This window comes from Ovis canadensis, chromosome 3 (genome assembly GCF_042477335.2).
Source record: "Ovis canadensis isolate MfBH-ARS-UI-01 breed Bighorn chromosome 3, ARS-UI_OviCan_v2, whole genome shotgun sequence".
In the NCBI taxonomy this organism is placed as follows: domain Eukaryota; kingdom Metazoa; phylum Chordata; class Mammalia; order Artiodactyla; family Bovidae; genus Ovis; species Ovis canadensis.
Window position 1 is genome coordinate 78393167 of NC_091247.1, and position 13207 is coordinate 78406373.

Sequence of the window (13207 nt, forward strand, 5' to 3'; positions counted from 1 at the left end):
GCAGCAACATGGATGGCCTACAGATTATCAGGCTAAGTGAAGTAAGCCAGACAGAGAAAGACGAATATCACATGACATCACTTATATGTGAAATCTAAGTTATGATACAAATGAATTCATTTACAAAACAGAAGTGGACTCACAGACAGAAAACAAACTTATGGTTACCAAAGGGGAAAAGGGTTGAAGATAGGATAAATTAGGAGTTTGGGATTAGCAGATACAAACTACTATATTTAAAATATATAAACAACAAGGTCCTACTGTAGAGCACAGGGAAGCATATTTAATATCCTGTAATAAAGCATGATAGAAAAGAATATGGAAAAGGCCAAATATATACATTTGGTCACTTTGAATCACTTTGCATATACCAGAATCCAATCAGCTATAAGAAAGGAAAAAACCCTTTTATTTAGAAATACTAGAAGCATAAGCTAAAAAAATTGCAAGCAGGTATCTTTGTGGAAGGGGAAATTATTGGAGAGGAAGGGCAGAAAACAGATTTTCATTTCTTTAAGTACCTGGTTAGAACTATTTGAATCTTTATGTATATCTCTGATTAAAATAACATCTAAGCTTTATAACACCTCGCTGTGTAAACTTGAATAAGTTACTGCCTGGCTTTGGTTTCCAAGTTCTGTATCTATAAAATGGAGTTGGATGAGATAGCCTCTGAGGTCCCCCTTGATCTAACATTCACACCACAATTCCTGCCATGGGAACTGATATCATCTCATTACATACTCAACCCTTAGATCCTTAGTAGTTAGCTAACACTAAAGCATTAAAGTATCGGATTCATGTTGATGTATGGCAAAACCAATACAGTACTGTAAAGTAAAATAAAGTTAAATAAATAAATAAATAAAGTATCATTTTCTACAATGGGTGGGAGAATGTTGACAGCTGAGAACAGTGCTCAGTGGGGACAAAGATCCCCTTGAGATTTTCCAAGGACCAGGTCTTGGAAGACTGAGAAGGAAAGAAGAAGGGATCTCCCCAATTCCTCCCCATCCTCTGTTTTGTATGAGCATTAGCTACATTGGAAACATACTGAAAGCAGATGAGACTCTGAATATTAGACCTTCCAGTTATTAATGTAGCCTTTAACCAGAGACCTTCATCTCAGGAAACACCTACCTGTGGCCATGGCAGGAGAGGTTTCCAAGGATCAAGGCAGGCTGTCAGTCCCCAAACTAGGCCCACAATCTTCCCCCACAGACCACCAGGAAGGCAAGACTGCAGAGCACATCACAACTCCGTATGCATCTCCTGGGTAGGCCTGGCTTGGAGGGCACAGTCAGAGACCTCGGTCTGCAGCTCTTTCTAGGGAAATTCTTCCCAAGTTCCTCCCTTTGGGCTTCATCCCCCAGCCCTGGAGAGAACTAGACATTTCACACTCAGGCTTATCTGAGTCTGAATTAAATCTTTGTTCCCTGCTCGTAACTCTTCACTGACTTATAAACATCATCATCAACACGAAAACCTTTTCTAAGCACCTCTTGAGTAGAGTGGCCTAGACAGGGCCAAAGCAGAAACACCCTTTTCTCTCCTCCTGTCCGCTATGGCCTCTCAGTTCTGGCATCAGGCATAGATCAACTCTTGTGGGGTGATGGTGATGACTCATTGAGGATTGACAATCTTGGAGAATTAAAGGAGCAGGAGAGCTTTATAACTTACAATTTCCTCTCCTTCTGGTTAAAGACCAAATTTTAGTGCTCAGTGTGACAAAAGTTAATCATCAATGATACCGGACATAAATTCCTCATCATTTCCCCTTCTTTTCATATCCTTCACTTTTAGTTGTACAGTTCAACTTGTCATGACCACACTCAACCACCTTAGAGAGGAGACAAGGCAGGTATTATCTGAACCGCACATGGAAGCCACTCAAAAAGAAATCCAATCACTTGCTCAAATTTTTTTGAAGGATTCTCTAGCAACTCTTCATCTGTTTTGCCCTGATGGTTATGAGGTTGGTGAAGAGAAAACTGATTTTACTTTTCTGTTTAAATTTTGATTTTTCCTATGACTATTACTTCTGTAATTTAAAAACACAGGAATTTAGTTTTATAAAAACAAAGGAAAGAATTCATTCTTCTAGTGTTAAGACACTTGGCCAGAGGGGCAGAAGCCATGTTCTTTACCACCCTCTGCCGCAGTAACTATGACTGTGGAAGAAGATGCCTTTCTGTCTGCCAAGCCTCTGGTTCTCTTCCCAGGGACCCCACTGCCCTCTGTGTCTGAGGAGGATCCCATCCTCTTGCTTCCTTGTCCCATGAACAGAGGAGTATCCTGAGACTCATCTGCTGTCCTGAGCAGCTCAGAGGAAAACAGATAAGCCCCGAGCATGGTGCACAGCAGGAGAAAGCTCCCTACATCAAATTTTAGAAGAAAGTCCACCCCTCAAAACTTCCCCCATCATGGTGTGTGTGAAGGCATAAGGGAGGAGAAGAAAATGTTTAAAAGCCATAGTTAGAAAGTGTGGACCCACAGTGAGCTAACACCTGCTCCTACCGCAGCACACAGAGGATTCCTAGGAATGCTGAGCAGAGAAAACAGAGACAGTGCCCTGTGCCACCCACGTGGGGAACCTGACTAGAGAGACCCAGAGGAAAGTAGCCTGCACACCTTCTAGTGTGAGCCCTTGGCCAGAGGAACAACTTCTTCCCTTAGTTCCGGAACTCTGGCCAATTAGTCACTAATTAGTTTGTGTATAACTTCCAGCAGGAAGGCTGGAAAATTCTATCTCAACCTTGGCAATCAGGTCTCTCCTGCAAAATTTAGTCTTGCCAACCTCCCAGACAAACCCTGCACCACTCAAAATATGGTTGCCATCTCGGCTTCACAGGCGAACAGGCAGAGACATGTATCATACAGCCCTTGTGCCGGCAGCTTCAAACAAAGGAGCATGGGGAAGAGAGATCACGTGGTCCTAATTCATCTATGAAATGAGAAACATGCAGGAATGGGGCAATTCAGGGTCAAGGAAGAAAAACTGTGTGTTTCAACAGATGCTTCCAACACAGACTTTCAAAAGTGCACAGGTACGAGGTAGCAAATAGTGATTGCAGCCATGAAATTAAAAGATGCTTACTCCTTGGAAGGAAAGTTATGACCAACCTAGACAGCATATTAAAAAGCAGAGACATTACTTTGCCAAGGAAGGTCCATCTAGTCAAGGCTATGGTTTTTCCAGAAGTCGTGTATGGATGTGAGAGTTGGACTATAAAGAAAGCTGAGTCCTGAAGAATCGATGCTTTTGAACTGTGGTGTTGGAGAAGACTCTTGAGAGTCCCTTGGACTGAAAGGAGATCCAACCAGTCCATCCTAAAGGAGATCAGTCCTGGGTGTTCATTGGAAGGACTGATGTTGAAGCTTAAACTCCAATACTTTGGCCACCTGATGCAAAGAACTGACTCATCTGAAAAGACCCTGATGCTGGGAAATACTGAACACAAAATAAGCATCCACTCCCAAAAATTAGAAAAAGAGCAGAGTGAAGTCTTAGGCCCTGGAAGACATGTAAACAGAAAGGAGGGATAGGAATTAAGTAGAAGAAAAGAATGGGGGGCAACTGATCAGGAAAACCTAAAGCTGATTATCTGAGAGAACATGTACAAAAGATAAGTTTCTGACAAGATGTAACACTTTGGCCACCTGATGTGAAGAGCTGACTCATTTTAAAAGACCCTGATGCTGGGAAAGATTGAAGGTGGGAGGAGAAAGGGATGACAGAGGATGAGATGGTTTGATGGCATCACTGACTCAATGGACATGAGTTTGGGTAAACTCTGCGAGTGAGTGATGAACAGGGAGGCCTGGCGTGCTGCAGTCCATGGGGTTGCAAAGTATTGGACAAAACTGAGGGACTAAACTGAACTGAACTGATGAGGTAGCAACCCAGCTGGACTGTAGGGTTCTGGAGCGTTAGAGAGGAAAACAAGTATTTAGTGAACACTTACTACAAGCAGCATAATAAGCTAGGCTGGCCAGGTAAGCACACCTGCATGGAGTTCTCAATCACAGAATAGGTAAAATACAAGGCTGACAAAGGGAACTGGCTTGAAACAGAGAGATGCTGTCACCCAAGGGAGGCATGATCCCCATGACAGGCTGAGTGGTCAGGGTAGCCTCCCAGAGCAGGGGCATCTTACATAGTTCTGAAGGCAGAACAGAACTTTTCTATACCTGTGGTCCCCAGTCACCTGAGAAATTCTTTAAGAAAGTACAGATTCCTGAGTCCCATACCAGACCTAATGAAACAAAGACTCTAAGAATGCTACCTTGGAACTGCTATTCTTTAAGAAAAAAAGTTATGATTATTACGGCAAATTTAAAACATTCACAAAAGCAGACATAATAGTGAACCTCCGTGTACTCAACACCCAGTCTCAGCAATCATCAGCTCATGGCCATTCTTTCCCCATCTATATCCTGATGTAGTCCCCTCATTTAGTATTCTGGAATCTACCTTTAAAAAACAAAAAAAACAAAAAAACAACCAAGGACCCTTAGACAGTCAGAACATGGATGTGACATAGGAGCCCCTCACTGAGCAAGATACAGATTGGGAACAAGGGAATTCTAGGGACGGTGAAGACAAAGACTTGGAGAAATGAAAGAGAAAGGCATTTGGGGGAGAATGGTCTCATCTGGAGGGCATAGAGGGTGGGCTACACAGTTGGGGGAATAGTGATAAGGATCAAAAGATCATTGGGGGCGACCAGGTCCCTTTTAGCATGCATGGTGTCTTTGTGAGAAACAAAAAAAAGGGTCTCCTCTAGGTAGAAAAAGCATCTCTTCCTCCGGCTGAAGCCAGACGCGCTAGCAGAGCAGACCTGGGTGTCAGCTCCCACTCACCGCCTGGGCCCACCCCTCCCAAGCCACGCCCAAGTCACGCAGCTGTGCACAGGCCAGGGCTGATGGATTCTGATGGCCAGCAAAAGGGGCTGTGCTTTATCTAGCAAAGGTAGAAGGATGCTAAGGAGGGCACCATGTGACCATCAGCCTGCACTTTGAAAGAACACTGGGCTGCGATGGAGAGGGAGGCAGACAAGATAGGAGGGAGAAGAGCAAGAGGCAGTGAGGACTCAGGCCAGTAAACTTTTGCAAACTACCTGGGAAAGAAGGTAGAAAGCCTTGGAGATCATCTTGAGAGAGTAGTCTTGTGCAGGGATCTGGAGAGAACTGGGGGCTGGAGACAGTGATATGGGAGTCTCTGGCACACAGGTGTCATTTGGAGACAGGCAACTGCTGAAATTGCTCAGGGAGAGAATTTAGGGATGAAGGCTCCGGGAAAAACCAGTATTTAGAGGATGGGGCTTGGAGGGGAGAAGGATCAGGCCACGTTATATAGAGATTAAGGAGAAGTGGCCAGGGAAGTGGAAAGGAGAGGAAGAGAGGGGACAAGTATGGCTCACAAAAGTCACTAGAACAAACGTAGGTGAGAGGCAAGTATTCATCTAGGGAAGCAGAAAGGAAAAGAAACTAGAAATGTAAGGAAAAGTCAAGTTTTGGAGTGTCAGGAATGACTAGTAAAGAGTATGGACTTGGACTTGGCAGGCCCATGACAAGCGTCATGTCAGTTACACTTCCTAAGTCTGTCACTTACCGAATATGGCCTTGGGCAACTTATTGGGTTGGCCAAAAAGCTTGTTCGGGTTTTTCCATAAGATGTTATGGAAAAACTGGAACAAACCTTTTGGCCCACCCACTATTAAAGGGGAATCTCTGAATCTCTGCTGGTAAACTGTGGGTGATTATACCCACTCTGATAGGGAGTGGATAGGGATGATATCTCAGTGAATGACAATTCTTCTAGTCACTGGCTCCCTAAGAGTTCACTGCCTTGTAATATGGGTGATATTTTCACATATCTAATGCCAATATCTCTAACTAGTCGGCAAGCTGCTTTGGAGGCAGAGATTAGGAATTTGAACTGAAGCCAAGGGTCATTTCTTGTTCATTTACTATGTGCAAGATAATAAGAGGATGTAAAATAAGAAGGTCAAAGAGTTAATAAAGAAGCAGCCATGGTCCTAAGGTAGAGGGTGTGACATTCCCAAGTTACAAATAAAGCGGGGGATGGAGAGACTTGCTCTGGCTGGAGGGACCAGGCTTCTAGCAGGCAGGCAGTATTGCATCAGGCTTCTGGGCTGGAAAGAGGAGGACAGAAGAACAAGAAAGTAGGGAATTGTCAGATGAGCTTGAAGCAAGCTAAGAACCTTGGGTTCCCAGGTGGTGCTAGTGGTAAACAACCTGCCTGCCAGTGCAGGATATGTAAGAGATTCAGGTTCGATTCCTGGGTCAGGAAGATCCCCTGGAGTAGGGCATGGCAACCCACTCCAGTATTCTTGCCTGGAGAATCCCATGGAGAGAGGAGCCTGACAGGCTGCAGCCCATAGCATCGCACAGAATCAGCCACGATTGAATGACTTAGCACACACACATGCAAGAACCTTGGTAGGTTCAAGAGATCATAGGAAGTGAGGTATATTGGGCTGTAGTAGATATAACCTAAGGTGACCCCCAATGTTTAACACACTGGTATAATCCCATAACCCCTTCCCCTTGTTTATGGTGGAGAAACTGTGACTTCTTCAACCAAAACCCGTGGTGGATTCATGTCAATGTATGGCAAAACCAATACAGTATTGTAAAGTAAAATAAAGTAAAAATAAAAATTAAAAAAAAAAAACCAATGTGGAAAGGGATATGATATCACTCACAATTATAAGACATATAGGGCAAGGGCCAAGGGATTTACAGGCATAATTAAGCTCCCCAAATGATTTGACTTTGAGTTAAAAGAGAGATCAGTCTGGGTGGGCCCAATTTTATCAAGTGATCCTTTTCAAAGAGGGTCCAGGCCTCCCTGAAGTTAGAGATTCAAAGCAAGAAAGGCTTTCATTCCTGCTGACCATGAGGAAGCCACGTGTATTCTCCATTTGCAAGGAAATGAATTCTGCCCATAATCATGTGAGCCTGGAAAAGGAGCTCAAACTTCAACAAGAAAGCAGCCTGGCTTTCATTGATCACAGCAGAGAGACCCAGGTACGCTGTGCCTAGACTGCTGCCCTGTGGGAACTGTGAAGCAGCCAATGCGTTAAGCCACTGCGTTTGTGGTAATTTGTTATGCAGTGATAGGAAGCAAACGTGTGGTTGTGACGTGGAGGACCACAACAGCAGGCTAGAGAGTGTGGGCTTTGTTATGCAGGCCATCGGGAGCCACTGACTATTTTTGAGCAGAAGGAATTAAGGAAGCTGAGGGTTGGTTTCAGAACCCCTTGGAGAACTTTTTTTTTTTTTTTTTAGTGAGGGCATTGCTCCCAGGAGTGGGGCCAGTGAAGTTCTGGTGAGGGATTAATTTTGGGTTGAATCAAGCCAGCTATTCTTCAACCCAATTGAAGGAAAAAGGAGGAAGCAAAATCTAAGTAAAGAAATGGACAATCATTGAAAAAACCCGAAGGAACTTTAGTGTCCTTGTTGCTAATTATAAATATTTACTCCTCCCAGAATTCCTGACCTCACAGAAGAGCCTGCGTAAGTAGTACTGCTCTCTTACTGGAAAATTTGTGTGTGTGTGTGTGTGTGTGTGTGTGTGTGTGTGTGTGTGCGTGTGTGTGTTCCATGTTTTCTTGGAAGGGGGACAAGGCAGTAACAAGGGACTGGATGATCTGCAGAGAGTCACTTCCTGTTAGATACTGTCTAGTTCCCCTCCCCTCTTCCCTCCTAGATCATAAACCCTGAGACCCCCACAAGGAACTCCTCCTTCTCTGATTCTATCTGCTGGAGACAAGTAAGCCAAACAAACTCAGGAAGTGGCAAGAGGTTGGGAAGGGGAGGAAGTTCATGGCACAGAAGGAAAAAGTGCAGAGAATGCCCTGATGTTCAAGGAAGAGGGTTGGGGTGGCGGTGGGGAGAGAGAAATGAAGGTCACCCCAACGTTACTTGGCACTGGGCCTTTAAAACGTCCTGCTTAAGCTTTCAATCAAAACTGGCACAAACAGTGGATCAGATCTCCCGGGGCTATTCAAATATTAACATTTACAGTGATAAACAGCCCCTAAAAAAGCCCTCTGTAAGCAAATTGAAACAAACAACTAATTTAAAGCGAGTTCTAAGAGACCAGTTGGGTGGAAGCCAAACTCAGTTCAAGCATCCAGAAGACTCTCTATTTTTTCACTTTGGGGGAAGAGAGGAGGTAAGGAGAGGTACCTGTAGATGACTCCATGTTGGTGGAGGAACATGAGAGCTGATGTAACCTCTGCAGCATAGAACCGGGAACGAGGCTCATCGAATTTCCGGGAGCGCTGAATCTGGAACATGAGGTCCCCACCATTCACATACTCCATGACAAAAAAGAGGCGGTCCTGAAGGGAGAGGAGAAAATGTCATTTAGTGAGTCCACTGCAGCTGCCCACACAGGCCAGCGAATGTACAGTGAGTTCGAAGTAACAGAACGAGGACTCAAGCAGGGACAGAGTGCACAGGTGGGGGAACTCTAGTAGCACATGTTCCAGAGAGAAGACAAGGAATCAGGGTATGAAGCGTTATTCTAATATCTTTGTCTTACTTTCACAGGAACCAGCATGCTCTAGTGGGAGGAGTCTAAGATTGACAGAAAGAAGACCTGGATCTCTGCCTAATTTCTGTTACAACCTTGAAGTGTGACCTTGGACAAGTCTCTGTCCCTTTGGAGGCTCCAGTTACTTTTGTCTGTGTGGTAGGTTACATCACAGCTGCCCCAAAGATATCCCAGTCCTAACCCCTTAATGTGTAAATGTTACCTGAGATGGCAAAGAAGAACTTAAAGAGTTGTGATGAAGTTGAGGATCTTGAGTTGGGGAGACTATTGTGGATCACCAGGGTGGGCCTTAAATGCAGTCACAAGTGTCCTTATAAGAGGGAAGTAGAGGGAGATTTGAGAAGGGAGGAGAAAGCAGTGTGACCAAGGAAGCAGAGATTAGAACGAAGTGGCCACAAGCCAAGGAAGGTGGTGCTGCCAGAAGCTGGAGCTGTCAGAAGCTGGAAGAGGCAGGGAAGGGTCTGTCCTAGAGCTTCTGGAGGGAGCATGGCTCCATCAGCACTTGGACTCTGGCTCAGTGACACTGGTCTCAGACGTCTGACCTCCAGAAATGTGAGAGGAGAGATTTCTATTATTTTAAAACACCAAGTTTGTGGTGATTTGCTAAGATAGTACTGGAACCTAATACAAAACAACATGGACTAATAAGATGGTGAGAGCCCCTCCCGGGCAGGGGGCCACGTCCACTTTGGAGGATGCTCCCTCTGGGATCTCCACCTTGATGTGCTTCCTATGGATTTTGCCCTCAAGAATGGTCAAACCATAATCACATCTCATTGGGGTTGGTGCCTTCTTTTCTGCACATCATGATGATGTGGGAAGAAGAGGGACTGAAATTCACTTTTCGTACAGCTTCTTGACTACTATTTCCTGAGCCTGTAGAGTATGTGGTGCTGTGCTGGGCAGGAGGCAAAAAGTTGTAAGCCACCACTGTCCTGAATGTTGCGGGGATCATACACATAAGGCTTATGATCCAGGGGAAATGTGTAGAATGATGAAAACTAAACAGGACCAGAGTGCCTTAAAGATATTTGGTGCTAAAAGGATTAGGAGAAAGGGGGACTCTCTGAACTGGGGGTCCATGGAGGATTCTAGAAGGAGATAGGTCTTCCCTGAGAGGAGGAGGAGATGGGGGGAGGCACCAATAAATACCAGGGCAAGGGAACAGAGTGACAGTGCTTGGGGACCAGTAAACTGACCAGGTCAGCCAGGGAGGAAGGTCCATGGAGCAAAGAGGAAGCAGTGAGGCTGGGGAGGGCAGAGGGTCAGAGTACATTCTGAACATATAGACACAGTCTCAGCAAAGCTGCTAGGCGGATGTCAGCATATTATCTTGGATTAAAATTAGTAGAATCATTTCAATTAAGACTGAATAAAAATCACAATTAGCAAAGGCTAATAGAGTTTTGCCAAGAAAATGCACTGATGTACTCTGCATAGAAGTTAAATAAGCAGGGTGACAATATACAGCCTTGACGTACTCCTTTTCATATTTGGAACCAGTCTGTTGTTCCATGTCCAGTTCTAACTGTTGCTTCTTGACCTGCATACAGATTTCTACATGCAGAACATCCGCTTCCAAAAACAGAAGAGAAGACTCTGCACATGGACATCACCAGCTGGTAAACACCGAAATCAGATTGATTATATTCTTTGCAGCCAAAGATGGAGAAGCTCTATACAGTCAGCAAAAACAAGACCAGGAGCTGACTGTGGCTCAGATCATGAACTCCTTATTGCCAAATTCAAACTTAAATTGAAGAAAGTAGGGAAAACCACTAGACCATCCAGGTATGACCTAAATAAAATCCCTTATGATTATACAGTGGAAGTGAAAAATAGATTCAGGGGATTAGATCTGATAGACAGAGTGCCTGAAGAACTATGGACAGAGGTTCATGACATTGTATAGGAGGCAGCGATCAGGACCATGCCCAAGAAAAAGAAATGCAAAGAGGCAAAATGGTTGTCTAAGGAGGCCTTACAAATAGCTGTGAAAAGAGGAGTGAAGGCAAAGGAGGAAAGGGAAGATACACCCATTTGAATGCAGAGTTCCAAAGACTAGCAAGGAGAGATTAAAAAAAACTTTCCTTGGTGATCAATGCAAAGAAATACAGGAAAACAACAGAATCGGAAAGACTAGAGAGCTCTTCAAGAAAATTAGAGATATCAAGGGAACTTTCCATGCAAAGATGGGCACAGTAAAGGAGCCAGACAACCTGGAATGCATAGTCAAGTGGGCCTTAGGCAGCCTTGCTACAAACAAAGCTAGTAGAGATGATAGAATTTCAGTTGAGGGATTTCAAATCCTAAAAGATGATCCTGTCAAAGTGCTCTACTCAATATGCCAGCAAATTTGGAAAACTCAGCAGTGGCCACAGGACTGGAAAAGGTCCGTTTTCATTCCAACTGCAAAGAAAGGCAATGCCAAAGAATGCTCAAACTACTGCACAATTGCACTCATCTCACACACTAGCAAAGTGATGCTCAAAATTCTCCAAGCCAGGCTTCAACAGTATGTGAACTGTGAAATTCCAGATGTTCAAGCTCGTTTTAGAAAAAGCAGAGGAATCAGAGATCAAATTGCCAGCATCCATTGGCTCATCAAAAAAGCAAGAGAATTCCAGAAAAACATCTACTTCTGCTTTATTGACTACACCAAAGCCTTTGACTGTGTGGATCACAATAGACTATGGAAAATTCTTCATGAGATAGGAATACCAGACCACCTGACCTGCCTCCTGAGAAATCTGTATGCAGGTCAAGAAGCAACAGTTAGAACTGGACATGGAACAACAGACTGGTTCCAAATATGAAAAGGAGTACGTCAAGGCTGTATATTGTCACCCTGCTTATTTAACTTATATGCAGAGTACATCATGAGAAATGCTGGACTGGATGAAGTATAGCTGGAATCAAGATTTCCGGGAGAAATATCAATAACCTCAGATATGCAGATGACACCACTCTTATGGGAGAAAGTGAAGAGGAACTAAAGAGTCTCTCAATGAAAGTGAAAGAGGAGAGTCAAAGTTGGCTTAAAACTCAGCATTTAGAAAACTAAGAACATGGCATCCAGTCGCATCACTTCATGGCAAATAGATGGGGAAGCAGCGGAAACAGTGACAGACTTTCTTTTGGGGTCTCCAAAATCACTGCAGATGGTGACTGCAGCCATGACATTATTAAAAGACGCTTGCTCCTTGGAAGAAAAGTTATGACCAACCTAGACCCCTTATTAAAAAGCAGACATTACTTTGCAACAAAGGTCCATCTAGTCAAAGCTATGGTGTTTCCAGTAGTCATGTATGGATGTGAGAGTTGGATTATAAAGAAAGCTGGGCATCGAAGCATTGATGCTTTTGAACTGTGGTGTTGGAGAAGACTCTTGAGAGTCCCTTGGACTGCAAGGAAATCAAACCAGTCCATCCTAAAGGAAATCAGTCCTAGATATTCATTGGAAGGACAAATGCTGAAGTTGAAACTCCAATACTTTGGCCAGCTGATGCGAAGAACTGACTCTTTTGAAAAGACCCTGATGCTGGGAAAGATTGAAGGTGGGAGGATAAGGGGAAGACAGAGGATGAGATGGTTGGATGGCATCACTGACTCAATGGACATGAGTTTGAGTAAACTCCGGGAGTGGGTAATGGACAGGGAATCCTGGTGTGCTGCAGTCCATGGGGTTGCAAAGAGTCAGACATGACTGAGTGACTGAACTGAACTGAAAAATCACAATAATATTTTACTCATGGAGCAGCCTTGACCACATATTTACTTTATAACTGGCATCTCTTTCAAACTAAGTCACCCTTAAGAATTATTATAAATTCAGACTACCTTCTCTCCCCACCACAACCTCCAGAATTATTCAAGCTTTACTGCTATTCACAAAGTGCCTAAGATCTAGCTTCTCTTCCATTTGTCTCGACCTTCCCCTTGAAAGCCTGCCTTGTTTTCTCCCCCAGGCCCAACCGGGCACTCAGAAGTGTTCAGATCATCTATTCAATCATCTATTCAATGATCATTCGATGATCAGTGTTCATTCGATCATCTATTCCCCATTCAAATCCTTATTTCAAATGATCAGGCCAGTGCCAACCCAATGCAACCAGAATTTCTGAGGGTGGACTCCAGCTATCGTAGTTCTCAAAGCTCCTCATGTGATTACAGTGGGCAGCCAGGGTTAAGAAACACTGTCCCATCTGGTTGCTGCCAAGGTGAGATATATGGATCATGTTTTTAGGGTTTTCCTCTTTTTCAAGGGTCTCCCAAGAAGAAGGTTCTCAAACTTGTGCATCAGAATCTCACAGAGGTTTATTAGAGCATGGATTCCTCCTCCGCGCCTTCTGCCCTACTGCTGCTGCTGCTAAGTCACTTCAGTCGTGTCCGACTCTGTGCGGCAGCCCACCAGGCTTCCCTGTCCCTGGGATTCTCTAGGCAAGAACACTGGAGTGGGTTGCCATTTCCTTCTCCAATGCATGAAAGTGAAAAGTGAAAGTGAAGTCGCTCAGTCGTGTCCGACTCTTAGCGACCCCATGGACTGCAGCCCACCAGGCTCTCCCGTCCATGGGGTTTTCCAGGCAAGAGTACTGGACTGGGTGCCATTGCCTT

The 13207-nt window shown here is 44.4% G+C and overlaps 1 protein-coding gene and 1 long non-coding RNA gene across 3 annotated transcripts in view; one reads left to right on the forward strand and one right to left on the reverse strand.

Moving 5' to 3' along the window:
• PRKCE (protein kinase C epsilon) overlaps nt 1-13207 on the reverse strand; it is a 546536-nt gene that overhangs the window by 86355 nt on the left and 446974 nt on the right. For both annotated transcript variants that reach the window (XM_069583410.1, XM_069583409.1), the window contains exon 12: nt 8224-8378. In XM_069583410.1, coding sequence (XP_069439511.1) covers nt 8224-8378 — 155 coding nt within the window. The remainder of the gene's footprint in view (nt 1-8223; nt 8379-13207) is intronic.
• On the forward strand, nt 8590-12352 carry LOC138436977 (uncharacterized). Its single transcript, XR_011255700.1, has 2 exons — nt 8590-8731; nt 10147-12352. It is a non-coding gene; the product is annotated as an uncharacterized lncRNA (long non-coding RNA).